Source organism: Onthophagus taurus, chromosome 1 (genome assembly GCF_036711975.1).
Source record: "Onthophagus taurus isolate NC chromosome 1, IU_Otau_3.0, whole genome shotgun sequence".
NCBI classification, from domain to species: domain Eukaryota; kingdom Metazoa; phylum Arthropoda; class Insecta; order Coleoptera; family Scarabaeidae; genus Onthophagus; species Onthophagus taurus.
Genome location: NC_091966.1, coordinates 40,853,979 through 40,879,073, shown reverse-complemented (window position 1 = coordinate 40,879,073; position 25,095 = coordinate 40,853,979). Strand labels below are relative to the sequence as shown.

Sequence of the window (25,095 nt, the reverse complement as noted above, 5' to 3'; positions counted from 1 at the left end):
ATTTTCAACTTTGTTTAGTTGTAATTAGATTTTTGGCCAGCTATTAATAACTTCCTAACACTGTGCGCTCTTGCAAAAACGCGCTTTACAAGTGTTGGTGCTGACGATGTTAGCGTTAAGCAACTCCTTCCCATCTTGGACATAATTACTCCCCCATTGCTTCATATCTTTAATTTCTCCATAGAGTCTTCGACCTTTCCTGCAATTTGGAAGCAGGCCTGCGTTGTTGGCATTCCTAAGATTAAGTGCCCTACTCGCCTAAGTGATTTTTGACCAATATCGATACTTTCCGTATTATCTAAGGCACTTGAACGCTTGGAATACAATCAACTGCAGGATTACCTTTATGAACATAAACTAATTACAGATTATCCACCACAATACCACATCGGTACTCATCAAGGTTACTTATGATATTAAGTATAATTGTGACGATCGACGAATAACCTTGTTAGCTTTGCTGGAGTTTAGCAAATCATTTGATGCTGTGGATAATAGCTTACTGGTGTCGTTTCTGTCTGCTATGGGCTTTGCCCCTGAGTGCGTTACTTGGTTTAGGTCATACCTTTCTCAACGTTCCTTTTGTGTGCGTAACACTTCATCTTCTTCTTCTGTGTTTCATAGTCATAGTGGTGTGCCTCAGGAAAGTGTATTGAACTATCAGTGAAATAATTAATATTATCTTTTAACTTGTAGATAATACAAAGTAAATTAATTAACCAGTTTTAATAATTGAATTATACGTAATGAAATTGTAATAACATAACCAAACAAAATAATAACTCAAATTAATCGTATTTAAGGTAAGAGAAATTTTAAATGAAAATAAAAAAAAACGAATAATAATGAAATTGATAATTATAACTTAGCTTATCTTGTAGATTGCTGAAGTTCTCGGATAAGGAAACTTGGACTCTTCAAAAGGATTTAATAAGTTAAAATAATAAATTTTAACATTTTAAACAAGTAACCTAACTTTTGCTTTGGTTTAATGATCGAGGACAAAAATTAGCGTGCGCTCCTCGTTACGTTCGAAATCACACTCTAACCTACCAATTTCGTTTGTTTATTGCAAGAACGTTTTAAATAACGTTTTCTGATTGGTTAAATTCTTCAACTTGAAATTCGTAATTTAAATTTCTCCGGAATTGCCAACTTCGAAATGTCAAATGTCACGAATTAAATTTTATCAAAACTTATTTAAATTTCTATTTTAACAATATTTATGCATGAAATGTTGTAGTTTTATTGCCTTAACTTTGTTTTGCTGATTTTGGAACATTTTCTTTTAGATTTCAACGTGCAGCATCAAAAATATATTCAAATATTTAATCTACGGATTTTCGTCCGATTCTTCATCAAAACTCCCATATGATGGATGGTTTTCGTTCTTGGGATACTAAGATTATCGTTTTAAATAGTTTTAACCGAACAAATATGAATTACAATAAGAAGTTAATGAAAAATGAAATTTGAGGTTATGTCACTGTCAAAATTCTACAAAATTACTTCGTATCGACTTTATATGGATTAAATACAATAAAACACGATGTATTCTAAGAAATTCCTATAATTATTATTTGTAACCTCACCCAGGATTAATATGATTATGCAAAAATTAAAAAAATAATGAACGACTTGGTTATATTATTACAATGTAGTGTTAGTTCAAGTTTGATCACTTTTGTAACTCTTAGTTTTTATTGTGTGCTTCCATGACTAATTTGAAATAAATCCAAAGTAAAGTTTTCACTAACTTAAATATCCTACCATTTTCTAAGAATAACACACCCAATAACTTTATATCAAAGTTTTTATTGTAATGTTATAAACAAATTTACAAGGAAAAAAAGTTCTTTGTACATCTAAATCGAAAAACAAACATCCACTCCAAACATAATCCAAAGAAAAAAATGTCCAATCCTTTTCGTCTTCTTCATTGAAAATCAATTCACTTCATAACATAAAATTTAAAAAAATATTAATCAAAATTTAAAAAAAAATGATGTTTTTTACCTGGTGTTTTAATTTTTTTAGCAAATTCCGAAAGATCCCTCTTCATCGAATAAGCGTCTTCACCGTCGGCGTAATATTTAGGTTCAATTTCGACGGTTTCGAATTTTAACGAATTTTTATATAAATTTAAAGCAGCTCTATTACTTTTTCTCACATGTAAAGAGACGTATTTCGCGTCGAAACATTCTACCATCGCTTCGGATGCTTGGTCCATCAATTTCTGGGCTAACCCTAATCTTCTATGAGATCGTTTTACAGCCAACGAGGTGATATGACCATGTTTTAAATCTTCACCATCTTCTTCCATTTTAGCCAAAACATATCCCACAATATTGCCTTTTTCATCTTCAGCAACATAACTTAATTGAGGCCAACTAAGACCGTGATAGAAGTAGTATTTCATTTGATAGTTTTCCGGCAGGCAAAGCAAGTTGCAATGTTGCATGTTCATTAAATCTTCCGGTCGAGCACATCGAATATTCATTTTGATTTATTATTTTTATCAGTCCCTTCTTAATCGTCTCCTTGGGGTTCTTCCCTCTCCTGTTGTGCTTCCGTTTTCGTTTACAGCACCCAGGAGTTCTCTAACAAGTCGAAATTGTGAAAGAAATAATTTCCACACAACGTACCAACCTGAAAAGGTTAAAACGAAAAGTTTTAAACAAAAAAAAATTGTTATTGTTGGTTTATTTTTCTTTGTTTTTGTTTATTACTGACCAAATAAAACCGCTGCGAATACAAATACAAACGAAAGTAATATAGAAACTAGTGCTAAAAATATATCTTTCATGGTATATAGCGTGAAAACGAGCGTAGATTATTTTCTAAAGGCAGTGTTTTAGCAAATATCACAAAAGTGGTAGCGCCATTTTGGTTGTCACTGACTTCGGGCTTTTATAGGTTAAAGAAACACGAAACGCTAAATCACCGCGGAAATGGTTATCTTGCACTTTTTCACGCATTTAAATACTTACGTTATGATGCAATAGCGATTTTTTTGTGGATTTTCGTAATTTGTACGTCAAAAAAGTGAGAACATCAATGTTTGCTTTTCGGTAAGAACGCACGTTGTTTTGGGAATTTAAGTTGGCAACATTGATAAAAATGACAGATTAAATTTAACGTGAAAAATTAAATAATTCAAATTCGTTTTTGTAGCGGAATTAAATTCAAAATTAACCGAAGTGGACTACATTCAAGGTTTTCGCAGTATTATGGGGTCATCTATGAATGGAATTAATTAATTGAAAAAATGAGGTAAGTTCAAAATATGTAGTTATAAATAAAATTGTTTTTATTGGTTATGCGACTCGAATGTAATTTAATATTTTAAAATTCTCCATAATTAGAAAGGTTTTCTTGAGTTATGTTAAATGATTTCTTATAAATGTATATAGTGTTATTCACGAGATATGGCGGTGACTCATCGCTTATGAATTAAAATGTTGGAAATAGGCAACCAAATATACACAATTTACACAAATTAATTGCAAGTGCATGTTGCATTTTATGTGGGACAGTATAAGTCCCAAAGTTTCGAAGAAATTTACTGATAGAATTGAGGTGGTTATGACATGCGTTGTATGGAAATAATGATTGTATGGTGATAATTTTGTATACGGCTAAAATTTTAATTTAGAATAGTTTTTCACACTAATGAAGATACATTAAATATGATTTTAATTCATAGTGACTGTGTTAAAGTGATACGATTATACAGACTACGATATCCCGTTAGACCAATTGCAGATCGAAAAACATTTATAAATTTATGCACAAAGCTTACTAATTTTGGAACATTTAAGAAACCAAAACGACAGAGAGAAAAACGAGCTCGAAGTATATAATGAAAATACTGCGCTTACTGCAAATAATAAATGATAACCTGCATAAATCATTGGCAACTAAAGGAAGACACGCGAATTTCTTTTACAAATACATTTTTGTTGTAATTTTTACGACCAAGTGTTTTGGAAGGAATGTGGAAAAAAGAAAGGTTATATTTGAAGGCTTGGTAAGGAGTGCAATGATGTACGGCGCAGAAATATGGGTACTAGGGTTGGCAAGGGAGACTCCAGGATATATAGTGAGTGAAGAAGTTAAGGTGGATTTAATAAGGATGGAGGCTGGGAGAAGAGCAGTGAAATACGAAGAAAGGTTAGAAGGAAGGCCACACATCAAATTGCCCCTCAGCTCGGACTTAACAATTTTCCAAGCAGAAGTTCTTGCTATAAACTTCTGCACCGCTTTGAACCTACAGAAGGGACAAAAAGGTGCATCCATAAACATTTTCACAGACAGTCGGGTCGCCTTACAGGCAATTCAGGCCTACACGTGTGACTCCGCACTGATCAGAGAGTATACCAACAACCTGAGAGAACTCGCTAGGGGTAATGATGTTACCCTATGGTGGGTTCCAGGTCACAGTAACATTGAGGGCAATGAGAAGGCCGATAACCTGGCCAAAGAGGCAGCAAACACGCCCTTCATTGGACCCCAACCTGGTTGTGGACTACAAAAAAGCCACCTAAAACAAATAATCAACAACTGGGAGGCTTCAAAGATAGCCTTACGCTGGAAAGAACTTCCAGGTCACAGACAAGCGAAGAGAGTATGATAACTCCGTCGCAAAACAAAACCAAAGAGGTTTTATGCCTCAGCAAAGGGGATCTAAGAACACTCTCAGGCTACCTGACCGGCCATGTGCCCCTAAAATACCACCTCCTCCACATTGGACAAGCTGAGGATCAAACTTGTCGACTATGCAACGACGAGTCAGAAACTGCTGAATATATACTGTGCAATTGTGTCGCCAGAGGCCGTCTAAGACACAACATCTTCGGTAAAATTCCCCTGTTACCTACCGACATAAACGTCCAAGACCTCAGGACAATACTAAGGTTCATTAAGGACCCTAAACCTTTGGAGGGCTAAAGTTACAATAGATCTTATAGGTCGCGGTAACGAGAGGGGCCGCTCTCCTCAGCCCGGCAGCAATAATAATAATAATAATAATAATAATAGAAGGAAGGCCGCATTGCAGGATCCTGGAAGAGTGCTGGAGGGAAATCAAGGAGAGGGATTGATATATGGACAGGGAGATAGGGAAGGATATTATAGGAGAGTGAGATATTCAATAACTGGAATCGGCAATAGAAGAGTGAAGAAAACTAAGAAAAAGGGACAGAGGCAGAAGAAAACGTCCTGGATACGGGAAGGGAGATATAAGGTAAGGTATGAGGAGATAGTGACGGAGGAACTGCCAAAGTATCTGTTGATGGAAGGGGACGAGGAAGAGAAGTGATTGATTTCGCTGTGGCAATGAACAGAGAGGCATCAGGTACTGGGCGGACGATGTGAAGTGGTGTAGGCTGTGTAGAAAAGATTGGGAGACGCTGAAACCAGTGATGGATGCTGGGTAAATACCCAAAAAGTACGTATAAAGGTGATACAAGTAAAAATATAACAGATTCCGAAAAAAATAAAGAGGAAGATGATGAATGTTAAATATGAGGAATTGTTAACGATCGAAGATGTATTATCATCAGACGAATCTGTCGTAATTTAGATTAGATCAAGTTATTATGATTAAAACTTAATAGGTATATTATTTAGCGTTTATGGTTTTATTTGTATGAGTTCTTGTATAAAGAAGAACTCTCCAGGGACTCTCCAGGCTGATGAACAATTTGGGTTCAACATTGTATCGCCTTGTCTTACTCAGTACTTTTCACGCATTTAAATACTTACGTTATGATGCAATAGCGATTTTTTTGTGGAGTTTCGTAATTTGTACGTCAACAAAGTGAGAACATCAATGTTTGCTTTTCGATAAGAACGCACCATTGAGGTCTTATATATAATCTAGAGAGCGTATGTGGTGGTGGTGGGGGTAATCAGAAAGTCAGACATGTTGGATGTACCGACCTGAACTTAGCTATAGTTTCAAGTCTCTATTGTACCTACAATTATAACCTCACAATTCTCATAAACATATCGTTATTTTTATTAAAATTTCATTTTTGTTGAAAGTTTTCGAATTCTTTTCGTTTCACATATGTTTTTTATAATTTGATAGGTTGGACGATTATTTACAACAGTCCATAAAATGTTTTTGGTTACTTGACTTGGAATTAACAATTAAAGACCTCGGTATAAGAAGGGGACAACTCCTTCTCTTGATAAATGGAGCTACTCCCTTCTTGCAGCAAGGTCTTCAATTGAAGTTCAAGTAAAGTTTATTATTAAGGACTGTTCAGTTTTTTTTAAATAAACTAACAATTATTTATAAGCAAAGGTTAACGTAATCAATCGGAATTGCTTTAAATATTTTCTTCTTAGTTTTTGTTAATTATAAGGGTTATGGCTAAAAATTATTAAGTTCTTTTAAAATATCATATAATTAGTAATTGTTTATCAATAAAAAATTAATGTTTTGTTTTGGTTATTATTTTCTGTCTTTCCAGTTTATAATAATGTAAATTCTTGCATAAGTATATATAAGAATTTCGAATTTCCCGCTAAGTTGGTACATCTAACATGGCGACCTTTCTGGCTTCATTTTAGGCGTGGTGGGGACAACAGCATACGCACTCTAGATTATATATAAGACATCAATGGAACGCACGTTATTTTGGGAATTTAAGTTGGCAACATTGATAAAAATGACATTAAATTTAACGTGAAAAATTAAATAATTCAAATTCTTTTTTGTAGCGGAATTAAATTCAAAATTAACCGAAGTGGACTACATTCAAGGTTTTCGCGGTGTTATGGGGTCATCTATGAACGGAATTAATTAATTGAAAAAATGAGGTAAGTTCAAAGTAGTTATAAATAAAATTGTTTTTATTGGTTATCCGACTCGAATGTAATATAATATTTAAAAATTTTTCATAAATAGGAAGATTTCCTTGAGTTATGTTAAGTGATTTTTTATAAATTATAATATAGTGTTATTCACGAGATATGGCGGTGACTCATCGCTTATGAATTAAAATGTTAAAGGTAGGCAACCAAATATACACAATTTACACAATATTAATTATGACGGATGTGATAAATTCAAAATAAAATATAAATATACAAATTGGGAATATATGAATGCAGCAACCATAGCAAGGGCGTCGCCAGCCAGTGGGCCAGTGGACCAAATTATTTAAAACATAATTTTCGTGGCTTCTTCGTGAATTGGTCAACCCTCAAAGTTTTCAAAAATATGCTTCCTATACATATTCATCATGGGAAGACCATTGAGACGACATTCTGCTACAGTGCTTCTAATCCAGATTTTACTGTCCTCAAGCTGCTAAATGATCGTTCAACAGTATATATCGTGCAGGGTAAAGTGACCAAAATTATAAAGGCTTTTCTCGTTTCAGGGAAAAAAATGTCGGCATCTTTTATGACATCCACAACACTTAATTTTTTTGAGTCAGGTTTATCTTGCCATAGTTTTTTCCATAGTTCGATTTCGTTGTTGATATTTGATAAATTGTAAAATTGGGAAAAGACTTCACCAGCTTCTACGAGGTCTTCAAGGGACATGTCTTACATTTGAGCTGGGTGTAATTTAGATAAGGAAAAGGACGGGGTATTTTCTTCAGAAAAGCGAACTTCAAAAGAATTAATAATCGAGTCTAAGTATGGTATTATTAAAGACCTCCACCAGAATTCTGATGGGCTTGCTACTGGGTGGTTGTTCTGATGTTGTTGTCTCTCAACAATACGGGGCAAGGACTTCATGTCTTCTCCCAGTCCAAGTTTTTCTGCAACGATAGTAGCGTCCCTAATAATTCCATTTGTGACGTTTTCTGGACCGTTACGGTGGTTTTCTATAAATTCCAAAAGGCGGCTAATGTGCTGGGATGTCTTAACTGCATTCAAAGCTACGGATTGGAGCACGTTTACCACAGGTTTCATCATAGCCGAGTATTTGGCTATCAAAATAAAGCTGAGAATAAACGAAACTCTAGAAGCTGCTGCATGGAGCTGATAAGTGTTTTTTCTAGTCGCATTATTTATTCTTATTTTCTTCCCGTGACGAGGTTTCAAAGGCCTCCATTGTAATAGGAAAATTCTAATTAAAAACACTAATATTTTTGTGTTTCTCGCTCCACCTTGTTTCGCAAAGCTTGGAAGTATTTGGTATCAATTTGCGTCTCAAAACTGATTCTTGAAAAAATGTAATAATATCTTTGATGGTACCTTCCTTTGATGAAAGCACAAAGCTTTTTTATATTTTCTGCGTAGGATTGCTTGCAAATCTTAAACCAACACATTTGTCCGGATCAAGATCTTCTTCTGCCGAAAACTCATCTATTACTTTTGCAATACATTTCGCATCCAAAGCATCAAGTTTGACGAATCCGAGGAATACTTCTTGAACTTCTTTGGCTTCCAGATCAAAATATGGCATCCCATTCGATAGTTGTTCAGTACTCGAGATGTATATTTATTGTGTTTTAATTTTTTTTTCGAATCTACCTCTAGGGGGGGCAGTGGCCCCCCTCTGCCCCTCTCTAGCGACGCCCTTCAACCATAGTAATGAAACTACTATGCAATTGGGTAGTTTTGCAAAGGAAAAGTTTTGCTTGGAAAAGGTGACGTCCTTATGATAACTCTGAGTTTCCGTCTTAAGAGACGCACGGCTAAACTCCATTGATTCTAGTTGTTGGTCTAATGTCTAACTACTAGAACCTTCTTTAGATAGTGGTACGAAGCAACATGACATCCAAAAAGTCAAACCTTTTCTTAAAAGACGCTCGGCAAGTTGCACAGTTTTCAATGTTCTATCACATGAACTTAATAAAAAGTTTGTGTATGCGGATGATTTGATGGTCGTGACAAGAGAGGCGGCGGAGATGGAGATGATAAGGTAAACATCGAGAAGACAAAAAATGAAGTTCTGCAAAGGTGGGTGAAGGAGGGAGGAATGAAAGTGGGAGAGAAGAGAGATAGAGGAAGTCAAAAAGTACTTGGGATATGGGTAATAAGGTTGGGTCGCATGTAAGGGCTATGGCAAAAAGAGCGAACAGGGTGATGGGACAGGTTTGGGGATGGGGGAAAGAACTTTTGGGAGGGACGTGGAAAAAAGAAAGGTTATGTTTGATGGCTTGGTAAGAAGCACAATGATGTACAGCGCGGAAGTATGGGGATGGAGAGAACAAGGTTTGCTGGAGAATATACAAACACGATATTGGAAATGGGTTGGGTTGGGACTGGGATTGGCAAGAAAGACTCTAGGGTATGTATTGAGGGAGGAGGTTAAGGTGGATGTAGTAAGGGGGAATGCGGGGAGAAGAGCAGTGAAGTATGAAGAAATGATAGAATCAAGATCACATTACAGGATCCTGGGAGAGTGCTGGAGCGAAATTAAGGAGAGGAGGCTGATCTATGGGCAAAGAGACAGGGAAGAATATTACAGAAGAGTGGGATACTCACTAAGTGGGATCGAAAACAGAATAGTGGAAAGAGCTGAAATGTGGAGAGAACTGAGAGATAGGGACATGGATATACAGAGGCGGGAAAGAAGATCACAGATACGAGAAGGGAGATATAATGAAAGATATGGGGAGATAGTGACAGAGGAACTGCCAAAGTATTTGTTGATGGAGGGGGATGATGAAGGGAAGAGATAGATGGCCAGATTCTGCTGTGCCAATGAGGAGAAGGGGAATAGAAGGATGTGTGAAAAAGAAAGGTTACGTTTGAAAGCTTGGTAAGGAGCGCAATGATGTACGGAGCAAAAGTATAGGGATGGAGAGAACAAGGAATGCTAGAGGATGTGCAAACAAGGCATTGAAGATGGGTACTAGGGTTGGCGAGGGAGACTACAGGTTATACAGGGTGTGTCAAATGTCTGGAATATAGCCAATAATTTCACCATTTGTGGTTTTAAAGGAAAATGTTTCAAATAAAAAATTCCTTATTAATTGTGGCGCATTTTTTGGTGATATTTACCTGTTTGTATTGTTTTTTGGATGCATATGTTTTTTGCATATTTTGATAGAGGATAAATTTTCTAGAAAAATCTGCTCCAGCAGACATTTGTTCAAAAAATCAGAGAACACTCGATTTTTGCGATATCAGTTTAGGATTCAGAACATGCTTAAGCAACATGATGGAGTATGTTTTGGTGCCAAGAACGGCTGTCTAGAACGTTTGGTCAATTTACGGTTAACTTTTGGAAACTTGGAAGTACCATAACTTAATTTTTTTAAATAGCACCCTCCATATTTTATTATAGGTATAGATAACCTATAATAACACCCAAATTTGCCCACCCTGTATATGTATTATGCATGTAATGTATTTAAATAGGTAATATATAACCAAAATAAACAAAAAAGTCTTAATAAACTGCAAATGAACGATTTCGGAGATATGGTTTTCTTATAATAGGTGGCTAACATTGTGAAATAACAATATTGTGAAATAAACATTGACTGTTATCAGTGCATAAGTTTTCGTTTTTCTATGGTTGTTTACTCTAATGCAGAATTAACTGACATGCATTTCATGTATGGTCGTGCTAATGGGATTGCCACCGAAGCACGAAGACTGTATGATGAAGCTTATTCAAATCGCCAGATTCCATCACGTCGTATTTTTGCAAGAATTTACCAAAGATTGCATGATACCAGTTTATTAAGCAGACAATGCCCTTTATCCGGAGCAAGATCAAGGTTGGTATGTACTCCTAGAGCAGAAGAAGAAATTTTGGCACGGATAGAGTGTAATCCGGGGACGAGTGTACGGAGAATATCAGCCAAGGTAGGAATTAGTGCTCCTCTTGTTTGGAGAATCCTTCACGAGGAATTGCTTTATCCGTACTATGTATAATTAAGTATGTACAGGGTGTTCCGGTGACTCGGGGCATAAAATTAACCTCATATACTAGAGCAAAAATGATGACGATTCGAGAAAAAAAATTATTATAAAAGTCTTCAAATGGCCAAAATATGGGCCATCAAAGTTCAGAAATGTTCACACATTTTTCTAAATATTTTCAATACCATTTATGATAGAGCGTTGACATTTGGTACAGGGTAAACAAATATCAAGCAAAATCATTAAACTAATTTTCACTTTGATTGGGCGGCGACAACCATGCTATACAGGCTGTCCCTAAAGTTAGTTTGCTCAGAACTTTTTTGTTCGCTCGCAACCCTACATTTATTTTTGTACTTTTTAATAGAAAATTTATCTGAGTTGGCGATGACAATTGAAAAACGAACTGAGCTAATAACCATTATTTGCATAAATTTCTAAGTGCAGATTTAGTTAAATCCAGCGTTAATTTATTTTAGTTGAATAAAAGAATGTAATTTCCAAAACGATAAATTTAATTTTCACGGTAACAACAAACAAGAGCATAACAAAAATTCTAACAAAAATATTAACAAGAACAATAAAATTATAAACAAATAGTAATAAATAAAAAAGAAGAAAAAAATACTAAAGCAGATGTTCAAAAACACTGCCTGATATCGCCGTCTTAAATTAAAGCGCACTCTGCGGAGACCATTGATCTCAGTTCGAAGTTGATCAAATGAATCAACAATTCGCAACCTCAGATGATCAAGTGAAGTTATTTCAACGCAGTAAACTAGCGATTTAACGCGTTCCCATAAATAAAAATCTACAGGGGTAAGATCCGGCGATCGGGGGGCCAACTTATGGGTGCACCTACTCCTCGTTGAATCCACCGTCCCGGAAAACGTTCCCTCAGAAATTCTTGGACAGCCTGTGTGTTATGCGCAGGAGCACCATCATGCATATACCACATTGTCAAAATCTCTATTGTGATTTCCAAGTTTTCTTAAATCTTGAATTTTCGTCTGTCCAACTATGTAAATTTCTCAAAGTGATGATTCCATCTTTAGAAAAAGTGGATTCATCTGTAAAAAGTACTTTTTCTAAAAACTGATCATCAATTTGGATTTTGTGCTGCATTATTTGGCAATATGCCAAATGCGCAGACTGGCCAATTGCCCACTGCGACTGCAATATGCATTAATTTTGCCTAATGACAAAATCATGTCAGTTTGTTCACTAAATGTGTAACTCCCCATTTTGAACACTTAAAATTAATAATAACTAACTAACAGAACTATCGTTTGTGTTTAAACGACATAAGCAAGTTGACAGCAAGTTGTTTTTTTTAATTGCCATGGCCAACCTTGACTTTTTCGAAGACTTCGTTTTTTTAGTGTTACCATTGAAATTGAAGCTTAATATTTTCGCGTATAACTCGAAAAAAGTCAATGTTATCAAAATTTTCAAAGAGTAATAAAAGTTTCTAAAATAAATTTTCTATTAAAAAGTACAAAAATAAATGTAGGGTTACGAGCGAACAAAAAAGTTCTGAGCAAACAAATTTTAGGGACAGCCTGTATAGCATGGTTGCCGTCGCCCGATCAAAGTCAAAATTGGTTCAATGATTTTGCTTGATATTTGTTTACCCTGTACCAAATTTCAACGCTCTATCATAAATGGTATTGAAAATATTTAGAAAAATGTGTTAAAATTTCTGAACTTTGAAGACCCATATCTTGGCCATTTGAAGACTTTTATAATAATTTTATTTTCACGAATCGTCATCATTTTTGCTCTACTATATGAGGTTAATTTTATGCCCCGAGTCACCGGAACACCCTGTATAATGTAGTATGATGTATAATAAGTCAAATTAAGTCATAAAAACCACCAGAAGTATCGCAAATTATACAACGAGTACAGAATTTAAAACCAGTTGACACGTACACCGGACATCAGACACGTTTTCCATTAAACATTTGGGTGGGCATTTTAGGCGACAGGTTTTTAGGTCCTGTTGTTTTACCAAACCGATTAACATGCTGCTTATCTAAACATTCTACAAAACACAATTATTAATCTTTTGGACGACTTTCCCTTAGACCAAAGACAACAAATGTGTTTCCAGCATGATGGTGCTCGATTGCGGTTAGAGAACATTTAATCAAACTTTTCCACGTAGATAGATAGGAAGAAGCGGACTTGTAGTATGACTTTTCAAGATCGCCTGACTTATACCCTCTAGACTTCTTTTTCTGGGGATATTTGAAAACATTAGTCTATGGTACTACTGTAAATACCCTCGAGGAGCTGCAGCTACGAATTAATCAACAATGCCAACAAATTGGAGCCAATGAGGAGATTTCAGAAAGAGTTCGATTAATTATATAAATAATTTTTTTCAAAATAGTTATTATTTTTTCATACCTTCCATACCTCCGAAAGCGTTCATTTGCACACCCATGTTTATTAAGGTTAAATTTGGTCCACCCTGTATTACAGGAGAAAATATTGTAAACACAGTAAACAATAAAACGCTTATTAATTAATTAACAAAAAGTTTGTGTTGAAATGAAAGTTTCCTTTGAATGAAGTCATTTACGAACTGAAACAATGATTTGTTACAAAACTAGTTTTAAGTGAAACACCCAGTATATAACTTATTATGAAGTCATTTGATGTTTTAAAATTTTTCTCAAACGTTTTATTCTCCAAACTTAAAAACGAACCGTTATATTATAATTTCTTTAACACCTTTTCCTCTTTTTTCTCCGTTCTTTCTCCTCTCGTTCATTTTCCCCCCTTTTCTTTCTCACTTACCCAACATCTCATTGTCGTTCTTCTTGTTGGTCACCAAGGAAGCGAGACTGTAACTCCGCGAAAGGATATCCGGTGTCTTTCTTCTCTCTCCACCACCTTTTCCTCCTCCTCCTCCTTTATTTTCTGTTAAGCTTCAGCTTTTCCAGCGCTCAACAGCACCTTTTGGTCTCGATCACGTGACCACGGGGTTCGCGGTCGCCGGTTTCTTCTTTCTTCATTCGCGAACCGACCTCCGCACGAAACGGACTCTCTCGTTCGATTCACATTTTTATGGCGCCTCCGCGAAACAGTTTTAACAGTTTAAATTAATTAGAAGTGAGAGTGATTTATTTTATTTAATAGTTCTTTTTTTTTGGATTAATTAAAATTGGTGAAGGTGAAGTTGATTTGATTTCTTCTTGGATAATTTTCGAAAAGGAGGAAAAACGTTTTGTTTTAATAAATAAGGTAATTATTTTTATAAATAAGTTGCAATAATAAAAAAAACGTAGTTACGTTTGTTTTAAAATATTTCGCTGTGGAATTTAACGTATGTAAAATAATTGTTGCAAATCATGTTTAGGTAGAAACAATAACGCTTTGAAAGTAACACTTTTCGTTAAAAACGTCTTCTTTGAAGAACAATAAACGAAAATAACAATCAGTGAAATTTGATTTGTTCCGTACGGCGGAGTGTGAAAAATATGCAGGAAAAAAACCGTATGATTCCTTCGCATCCCATTGTTTATTCATCCTTTTTGGTGTTATTTAATAAGAAAACGCGGCGGAGCGAAAAAATTAGTTCGCCTCCTTTAAAGGGAAAGTGGCAAAGTTAAAATTTAAAACATTAATAAGTTATGTAATTTTTTTCTTTATAAACAAATAAACAAAATTTTTTTTTAAATGAGAATTTAAAAATGTCAAGGATATTTTTAAAACAAATATCAAAGAACAAAAAATTAACTCGATAAAAAAGAAACCTTGTTTATAAAAATTGTTGGGCACCATTGAAAGTATTAAACAACCCACGCGAAAAACTAAATACATATTATAGTGACTGAGCAACTATTTACTCGTTTTGAAAAGGTCGATAGAACGTATCTCTATCGAAACGAGACCATAATTGCCCGATTTGATCGGTTATGTTAACCTTCGACTCGAAACGGTGAAATTAAGATTGTTCAACAATACCAGGATCTAACATTTACAACAAACAATTAAATAATTAGTAATTTTAAATCCCACAAAAGTGAAAGTCCTCCAATTTTAACTTATCACAAATACAAACAAATCCTTCAAGAAATTAATTGTTTTCTCAAAAACGAAATGTTATTTTTCAAAACGTGTTGGTTCATTGGAAAGAGGACGCTTTTATTAACATTTTGGGAAATTTTCATACTCATATTCCAAAAAATCGATTTTATACGAATTTTTAAAACTTAATCGGCGAAAATTGCAAAATTCGAAAAAATTGTCGATCATTTCAAAAATTTATTTCTCAAAAACTAAAAGCGGTTTTTCAAAACGGCTTTTTGCATTAAAAAGAGGATACTTCAATTAATAATTGGTGATATTTCCACAAGGGTCCTTCAAAAAATGAATTTTATAGCGAATTTTGAAAATTATCGATGAAAATTGCAACATCGCAATTTTATCAAAACTTCAAATATTGTTTTCTCAAAAACGAAATGTTATTTTTCAAAACGGCTTGGTTCATTGAAAAGAGGACGCTTTTATTAACATTTTGGGAAATTTTCATACTCATATTCCAAGAAATCGATTTTATACGAATTTTTAAGACTTAATCGGCGAAAATTGCAAAATTCGAAAAAATTGTCGAACATCTCAAAAATTTATTTCTCAAGAACTAAAAGTGATTTTTCAAAACGGCTTTTTGCATTAAAAAGAGAATACTTTAATTAATAATTGGTGATATTTCCACAAGGATCCTTCAAGAAATTAATTTTATAGCGAATTTTTAAAGTTATCGATGAAAATTGCAACATCGAAAATTTTATCAAAACTTCAAATATTGTTTTCTCAAAAACTAAAAGTTATTTTTCAAAACGGGTTGGTTCATTGGAAAGAGGACACTTTTATTAACATTTTGGGAAATTTTCATATTGATATTCCAAGAAATCGATTTTATACGAATTTTTAAAACTTAATTGGCGAAAATTCCAAAATTCGAAAAAATTGTCGATCATTTCAAAAATTTATTTCTCAAAAACTAAAAGCGATTTTTCAAAACGGCTTTTTGCATTAAAAAGAGGATACTTTAATTAATAATTGGTGATATTTCCACAAGGATCCTTCAAGAAATTAATTTTATAGCGAATTTTGAAAATTATCGATGAAAATTGCAACATCGAAAATTTTATCAAAATTTCAAATATTGTTTTCTCAAAAACCAACAATTATTTTTCAAAACGGATTGGTTCATTGGAAATAGGACACTTTTATTAACACTTTGGAAAATTTTCATACTCATATTCCAAGAAATCGATTTTATACGAATTTTTAAAACTTAATCGGCGAAAAGTGCAAAATTCGAAAAAATTGTCGATCATTTCAAAAATTTATTTCTCATGAACTGAAAGTGATTTTTCAAAACGGCTTTTTGCAATAAAAAGAGGATACTTTAATTAATAATTGGTGATATTTCCACAAGGATCCTTCAAGAAATTAATTTTATAGAGAATTTTGAAAGTTATCGATGAAAATTCCAACATCGAAAATTTTATCAAAAATTCAAATATTGTTTTCTCAAAAACTAAAAGTTATTTTTCAAAACGGGTTGGTTCATTGAAAAGAGGACACTTTTATTAACATTTTGGAAAATTTTCATACTCATATTCCAAGAAATCGATTTTATACGAATTTTTAAAACTTAATCGGCGAAAAGTGCAAAATTCGAAAAAATTGTCGATCATTTCAAAAATTTATTTCTAAAGAACTGAAAGGGATTTTTCAAAACGGCTTTTTGCATTAAAAAGAGGATACTTTAATTAATAATTGGTGATATTTCCACAAGAATTCTTCAAGAAATTAATTTTATAGTGAATTTTAAAAGTTATCGATGAAAATTGCAACATCGAAAATTTTATCAAAACTTCAAATATTGTTTTCTCAAAAACTAAAAGTTATTTTTCAAAACGGGTTGGTTCATTGGAAAGAGGACACTTTTATTAACATTTTGGGAAATTTTCATATTGATATTCCAAGAAATCGATTTTATACGAATTTTTAAAACTTAATTGGCGAAAATTCCAAAATTCGAAAAAATTGTCGATCATTTAAAAAATTTATTTCTCAAGAACTGAAAGTGATTTTTCAAAACGGCTTGTTACATTAAAAAGAGGATACTTTATTTAATAATTAGTGATATTTCCACAAGGGTCCTTGAGGAAATTAATTTTATAGCGAATTTTGAAAGTTTGGTTTAGCCGTCTTTAGAGACGAACCTAAATGACTCTAGTTGTAGGTATAGTGTTAGTTCTAGTTTTACACTTGCACTGTCACTAGAACTAACATTAGACCTAGAACTAGAAACATTTGGATTTACCCGTACGTCTCTTAAGACGGCTAAACCCAAATGATTCTAGTTCTTGGTTTAACGCTGCATGACAATTAAAACTAGACTAATACTAGCACTAAAACTAACACTACACCTAGAAACTAGAAATCTTCCACTTAGCCGTACCTTTCGTGGTAGATAGCGCTACTTAGCATAAAATATCACTATGTTGCATATTTTTTACATTAGACCTAGAACTAGAAAGTTTCCGAATGTTTCTAGTTGTAGATCTAATGTTAGTTCTAGTGATCTAAGTGAGTAATGTTAGAATCATTCAGGTTTAGCCGTCTTTAGAGACGTGCGGCTAAACCCAAATGATTCTAGTTCTAGATATAGTGTTAGTTCTACGTAGTAACAGTGCAAGTGTAAAACTAGAACTAACACTATACCTAGAACTAGAAATATTTGCGTTTAGCCAAAGTTATTCCGACATTTCAATTTTTTTCTCTTCTCTATCTCACAATCTCATCCGTTGTGACTATAAACAGCTACTTTTAATTCCGAACTCGTCAGGAATTTGCCAAAATAAATTTTTTGTTTTTAAAAACTACTTTAACGGTTCTTAAGTGCTTCTAAACGCCAAGAAAATTTATGCTAACACCTTGAAGAGCTTTCTTTTCAAACTGTACTTTGTTATTATGACCATGAAAACAAAGAAGGTTCATTGATTTTCTTAGAACTTTACCGCAGATGTTAATTCATTCATTTTCGATATGAACATAAAATAGACAAAATTCAAAGTGAGTTTGCAACACGATCACCTACTTGTACAGGGTGGTTCTAATTCGATGTCTGAATAGGCTATCTCGAAAGCTGAAAGAGTTAGTAGCTTACATGTCTCCATCTCTTATTTTAAATAATAAACAATAAGAAATAGACATGTCGAACCCTATATTTTTGTAAATATATATTTATTTTTATACACTTTATATTTTACTGAATCCCCAATATTTCCTAACTGATTGTGAGATTCATTCCCACGAAGAGCAAAATCGCGAGTTCCACAGAATATCGAAGAAGAATAAAACTTGCTGTCATAACACTCGATTCTTTGTGCTTTTTACTTTAGAAAAAAATTTGAAAAATTGCAATTACCTAGTTTTCTCATTACCCCAACATACTTAACAAGAAATTTTTATAAAACCTCGCAATAGACCCTACTTAAATTACATTAAGGCGCTATGATGATAGTGTAATTTAGTTTTTAGAGAGTACCTGCACGTTACTAATGACCGTTTGTCGGGATCGCGCAAGGTTAATGATGCAACATCGCCTCGATCCGGCGTGTATTGGGAACACACTTAAATTTTCAATCCGTTTTCGTTTTCAGATTTACATTCAATGGTATCACTTCATTGAAAGAAACTCACTTTTTTTCGTTAAGATATCTCTTTGTTGTGTGCCAAGGAGAAACACACCGTAACCTTGTACAATATTCCACAAAGTTTTATTATTATCATTATTGAACCTAAACCGAGTTACAATAATTCGCTTTTTATTTTAAATTCTTTTTTTGTACCATCAAGGATATTTAACAGATAAAATCGTTTAAGGCTTTTAGTAAAAATTAATCAAGTTTTAACTCGTTTTAAAAATTGATGATTCATTTATGATGTTACAAAAAAGTTGTGTTGAATTTAAAATTAAATATGACTCATTCGGAGAAGTCGTCTTCAAGTTTGTATTTGTGATAAGTTGAAATTGGAGGTACTTTCACTTTTGTGGGATTTAAAATTAATTATTATTTAATTGTTTGTTGTAAATGTAGATCCTGGTATTGTTGAACAATCTTAATTTCACCGTTTCGATTCGAAGGTTAACATAACCGATCAAATCGGGCAATTATCGTCTTGCTAACACAAGACCTAGAACTCTGATCATTCGGGTTTAGCCGTCTTGAGAGACTTCGGATTTAATAACTAATCAGATTTGATTAAAAACTTACCTCTGCAAAATAGAAAGAACCGCAACAATTTAAACGTCACCCAAACATTTGACACTTCGAACATAACCTGAAACAACAAATAATCTTAAATTAATTTTTGTGATTTAAATATATAAAAACGAATTTATTCATAAAAAGTTAGTTAATATTAATAAAATGAATTGGAAGTAATAATTTAAAAAAATAAAAGTAAAATTATTATGTTAATTTTTAATAATTTTTTAATGGAAAGTTGGTAGAATTGAAAATTGGCCATTTTGGTCTATTTTGATGGTGGCGGGAAAATAATTAAATTTAAATTAATTCTAATACAATTAAATAAAACTTGATTATAACAGAAAACAATCAGAAAATGTTTTTTGTCGTTATAACACAACAGTAAGAAATAAATATTATTTATTTAATGAGGAATTGATAAAGTTAATTTATCAATTCAAACTAACCCCAAATATTTGACAACTCATGATTCACAACATAACCTTCAATATCAAAGAATTAATCCTAAATTAAAAATTATTATTGATATTGCATGTATAAAAAAGAATTTGTTAATAAAAGGGTTATTTAATATTAATAAAATGAATTGAAAGTAATAACTTTTAAAAATAAAAGTAAAATTATTCTAAAATTTATATTAATTATAACCTAAATGTTTGACAATTCGTGACATTTACATAACCTCAAAGTTATGTTGAGAGTTTAAGATTTAAAACTTGTTAATAAAACTTTCTAGTTTTAGTGTTAGTTCTAGTTTTACATTAGCACTGTCACTAGAACTAACACAAGACCTAGAACTAGAATCATTCGGGTTTAGCCGTCTTGAGAGACGTGCGGCTAAATCCGAATGTTTCTAGTTCTAGGTCTAGTATTAGTTCTAGTTTTAATTGTTGTACAGTGCTAGATTGTTGTATATTTTTATTGAACTAATACTAGAATCATTCGGGTTTAGCCGTGCGTCTAAGGACGTGACCTTTTCCAAGCAAAACTTTTCCTTTGCAAAACTACCCAATGCCGTTAAACTACCCTACTGTTAAGCTATGTTGCATTTTATGTGGGACAGTGCAAGTGCATCGTTTCGTAACTATGGTTACAGCATTCATGTATTGGCTGTAAAAAGTGGATTATGACAAAAAAGCAGAAGAACTGGAGATCAGAGGGATCGATAGAGTGCGAAACAAGGAAATTAAGAGACGATTAAAGACGAAGTCCGTTTTATAAATGGTGGAGGATATTAAATTGAGATGGTATGGGCATATGATAAGGTTGGAAGATAATAAGACCGCGAGCCAAATGGAGCGAAAAGGCAACTGACTACATCTTGAACGGAGCTAATGAAGTTGGCAACTAACAGAGTGAAGTGGAAAAATTTTGTTTAAATAGGTACTCTTAAAAAAAGAACTAGAGGGGAGAACATCAACACTTATGGGTATAAAGATGATTGATTATGATGATGATGACAAAACCTAGATAAAACATTGGCAAGGATTGTAGATAAAACAGATTGAAGACTTCATAACACTTGGAGAAAATCAATGTTTTTCCAGCAGTAGCTGAGGCAATCATTATTTATAATTTCTCCACCAACGATTTTGTTGTATTGAAAGAAGTTTTAGTACATTGCGGAGAATGAGGGTCAAATTTACAATAACTAAGTGTACTTAAAGTGTCCATCGAAAGAAAGATTCCAAGGAGGTATCTATATTTTTAAGGATTTGAATCCTGCTTTTGCGTTCAGACAAATAACATGAGAGAAAAGACCTAGTTGGATCTACAAGTTTTAAACTATCAATAAAAGAATTAAACCCAGATAGATATATGATAATCAGATGTAATAAAGCAGGATAAGAGAATTAATAAGCTACATTACCAAATACATAAGACATTGCTGTTCTATGATAACGATTTACTGATAAGTACTAATTTGATTTCTGCTCAGTGTTTCTGATGTCATAATGAAGAAATTCAAGCTAGCGTGAGTTAAATAACTAACATTATAGTCTACATAGCTTCTCGTAGTCAAATCAATAATAACAATACTATTTAATAAACGAGACTGATTAAATGAGTCGGACAAGCTTTATAACCGTAAGCCGACATTACACATAGTAGACGACTGCTATCGCAGTAATTATTGGGGGTCGTGGTTTGACTGTTTCAAATTTGCGTGTAACGCTCCAGTTACAGCAAATATCACGTAGCAGTCGACTGCTATAGCAATAATTAGGGAGGGGACGTGGTTTAGTCAAATTTACGTGTGATGATAGTACTACTAGGAGGTGTAAGACACGTCGTTAGCCTTTTTTTGTCAGTCAAAAGTGATATTTTAGCTCTAACTAGAAAAGAACGGACGGGACGGGTTTCGCTATACCAAAAGTAGAACATTTTCTAGTAATAACTGTCATAGCAGTGTAACGCCGGCTTAGTATCCGAGATGAATTTGGTTGCAGACAAGAAAAGACTCTCGTTGTAAGTTATGTCATAACGAAACAATCTCGGGTTGCTGAAATTTTGTGTCATCTAGGGAAGGTTAGATAAGGTTTAGAATTCGAGGACTTAACGTTTGGGTTACGTTTTCAAAACGTTATCTGACATGGTTGGACTTTAGGAAATGTGATAAATTTTGGAAGTTGGTGCACGGAGATATAGAAGTAGTCTTACCGGAGGAGGATTTTTTAGTATTGCTTTAGTATTATTGCGAATCGTTTGGAAGTAGTGATTCGAATAACTGTTTTGTGGTAAAATATAGAATATTTATTAGGGAAAGAGAACATAAGATCTAGATAACAAATATCTACTGGCAAACCAACATACAACACAACTCCTCTTAAATTCATCTTCCCAGCTGGCAGTTGGTCTTCTTTTTCTTCTCTTTTTGTCCATTGGGCAACATTCTAAGATTTTCTTGGTCTATCTCTTCTCTTTTACTCTTATAATATTCCAATATTCTCAATGTTTGACTTATCCATTCTTTTGTTTTTTTTTATCTTTCTTCGTAATGCTAATAATAATAATTGGCCTTGCTGTTACCATAATCTTTTCAATTATTTTGTTTGTTAATATCCATGTCTCGCATCCATAAATCATGACAGGGAGGACACACATTTCCCACAATTTTTTCTCCATTTCTATGTTTGATTTCCATATATTTTTGTATTTGTTGCCACCCCATTGCCATTTTCCGTGTTATTTCTTCTCCTGTGTTTTCAGTTGTAATCTTTTGTCCGAGATATACGAAATGCTCTACTTTGTCGATTTCCTTTCCATTAACAATTATTTTATTTTTTTGTTCACAATTTACATACACTGCTTTTGTCTTGCTCATATTTATCTCCAGACCAGTTTGCTTCCCTCTTCTTGATATTGTTTCCAGCATTTTTTTTACTTCTGTTTCGTTTTTTCCTATAAGTACTATGTCATCAGCAAACTTTAGCCTGTTTTCTTCTTCTACAAACATTGTTTCTAATACTGCATTGAATAACTTTGTAGAAGTCACATCACTTCAATCCATTTCCTAGAGTTATCGTCTTTTTATTATTGTTTTTTTCGATGTTTAGTTTTGAATGTACTGGTCCTCCATACCAGACGTTTGTATGTCCTGTAAGATTCTAGAGAGAGTCTACAAATAATAAGATCATTGGGAAGTCGTAGTCATTCCATTTTTTTAACAGTTGCTGCACGACTAAATTATTATCTAGCGTGGAGAAGTTTTTCTTAAATCCTGTTTGATATTCGGAGGATGGTAGGTGTTCCTCTATTCTTCTTGTGATTATGGACATAAATATTTTATACATCACCGGAAGTAAACTTATTGGTCTGTAATTGTTGATCTGTTCCTTATCGCCTTTTTTGTATATTAAGGCAAGTTTAGCTACTAGCTAACTAGCAGGTATCTTTTTTTGTTTCAAACAGTTATTAAAAATGGTTTCCACCTGCTTTTATTTCTTCATTTCTTATCTGGCCTATTTGCCTCCAATTTGTCCTTCCTTCAGTTTTCATATTACATCACTTATTTCTTCTGTCATTATTTCGTTCTCTTCTGCCTCCATTGTGTCTGCTCCTGTATTACATTCAATTCCTTCTTTTTCCGCCTTGTTGTATAGTTCCTTATAAAATTCGCATATAATGTTTAATATTTCTGCATCTTCCCTTTTACTCATACCGTTCTTATCTTTCATTGCTATTATTTTGTTTTATTCCAGTGATTGTTGTCTCACACTTTTTCTGATATTTCCTCCCGTAGTAATTATTGCATCTTCTAATTCTATTATTTTTTTTTGATAGAATATACTGGTAGACTGATAGAAAAAAATCCTTTATGTTATTGACTTCTGCATTATTAGGAATCGATATAAAGAAATGATAAGCAGAAATTTGCTTTGACTTGTCTTCAGACTCCTCTGTGGTAATAAAAAGATATCAAATATCTAGCAATTGTGTATAGAGCTAAGTAAAATCTTGAAACCAGCGGTTTCAAAACAATGTTTTCTCCGACTCACTTTACAAAGTCTTTAATGAGACTAATTAATGTGATATCTCACTACAGACTGTAAAAGAAGTGATTCACTAATTTAGAGTACGATACAGCAAATGAGGATGCACAAACACCTCCGAATGTTCTTGCCAAAGAACTAAATGTGCGTGTTAAAGCCGCATATCATACTAATGATATGAATGCAGAAAGATAGAAAACTGATTTTATGAAAAGTTTTAGATTTATTTCATCAGAATCCATTTAATCGCCATTTTTATTACCATTTGAGTTAGTAGAAGAAAGTTTTGACTGCGAACGATTAAAGTAGATTTATTGGTTTCTAAACTGAAATCTCGTTTAGAACAAGAGAATGCGGATCGGGTCCTACATGGCGATTGTTTATGGCGGTTGTCATCGCAAGGAACGTTTGAAAGCGGGTTACTCATCGATTAACAGCACCTATTGTTGAAGGAAAAGTCGGATTTCTTCATTCGCGAGATGAAAGAATAAAAAAAAACAATTTCTTTCATAACATTAAAATTCTCAATTTCCCTCTTTAATTAAAAAAAATTTTTAATCAGCTTAATTACATTCATTTAATCGTCAAACATGACAAGTAAATAATAATTACCATAAATGACTCGTCAAATTTGTTTATTAAACATCATTTAAAATGTTAGTATTAAAATATCTTATATAGTAATTGTAGGTCATACAATGGTTATAATTATAGGTATTCAAGTAAAATTGGTTTTATACAGCGAAGAGTAACGTTTTAGATAACGGATAAATTGGTCTCCTTCGGCGGCGCCGTTTTGAATCGTTTCATTGAAACGAACCGAACGAATAACGATACACATCTTGCTTTCTATTGGAAACGCAACTCGGGGACCGAACACAGGCGCACCTGTTTCTTGCAAAAGAAGACAAGGTAACTCGGTCTCTAAACCCGACAATTTACTTTCCGTTCTGTTTAGAGGCGTTTACCAGCACCACCGCTCTTTGAAAAACCTTCGAGCTACAAAAACGAGAAGAAGTAAAAGTGAAGGAGTTTAAAAAAAAACTTAGAGGACAAACTTAATCTTCTACAATGCATTTAAAAAAAAAATAAATCATTTAAAACTAAAAATCTTCTTGACCTATTTCCCAAGAAGTCCTTTTTTGCTTATTTTACGGAAACGTTAACGCGTGGTTAATTAATTAGAGCTTAATTGCGGAATCGATTGAAATTTTAACTCTTTTAGGATTTTTTTCTTTTATATCGTCATACCAACTTTAAATAACAGTAATTTTCCAATGGAGAACCACAAATCACGTTTCTCACGATTGAAACTGGTCAAACGACGAGACTAAATATCACTCACAAATAACCTTTTCTTCTATTACTTTGCGGTTACATCATCATTCACGTGCTTAAATTTTATTCTCCTTCCCTCGAGAATTCACTTCGTGTGGAATTTCACATAA

General features: G+C 33.3%; 2 protein-coding genes across 5 annotated transcripts in view; one reads left to right on the top strand and one right to left on the bottom strand.

Annotated features, from left to right (window-relative positions):
- Positions 1–1,795: 1,795 nt before the first annotated feature.
- On the bottom strand, positions 1,796–19,203 carry LOC111420213 (GNAT family N-acetyltransferase vnc). Of its 3 annotated transcripts, none has more exons than XM_071201366.1 (3): positions 19,158–19,203; positions 2,017–2,649; positions 1,796–1,954 (listed from the first exon to the last, which is right to left on the bottom strand). In XM_071201366.1, exons 2-3 carry the CDS (start codon positions 2,498–2,500, stop codon positions 1,947–1,949), a joined length of 492 nt encoding a protein of 163 aa, XP_071057467.1. In that variant the 5' UTR covers positions 2,501–2,649; positions 19,158–19,203; the 3' UTR covers positions 1,796–1,946. The 3 variants fall into 3 exon arrangements, with proteins under 3 accessions (XP_071057467.1, XP_022908923.1, XP_022908925.1); XM_023053155.2 differs by lacking the exon at positions 19,158–19,203 and adding an exon at positions 2,991–3,081; XM_023053157.2 differs by lacking the exon at positions 19,158–19,203 and adding an exon at positions 2,734–2,823.
- The window catches only part of LOC111416632 (Rho guanine nucleotide exchange factor at 64C), a 145,535-nt gene continuing 123,425 nt past the window's right edge, over positions 2,986–25,095 (top strand). Inside the window, exons 1-3 of one of the 2 annotated variants that reach the window (XM_071201364.1) lie at positions 2,986–3,071; positions 3,175–3,273; positions 6,733–6,831. The gene's annotated coding sequence lies outside the window, so the exon portion shown is untranslated. Of the gene's footprint in view, positions 3,072–3,174; positions 3,274–6,732; positions 6,832–13,823; positions 14,104–25,095 lie in introns of those variants that run through there. The other variant, XM_071201363.1, reaches the window with a different exon arrangement.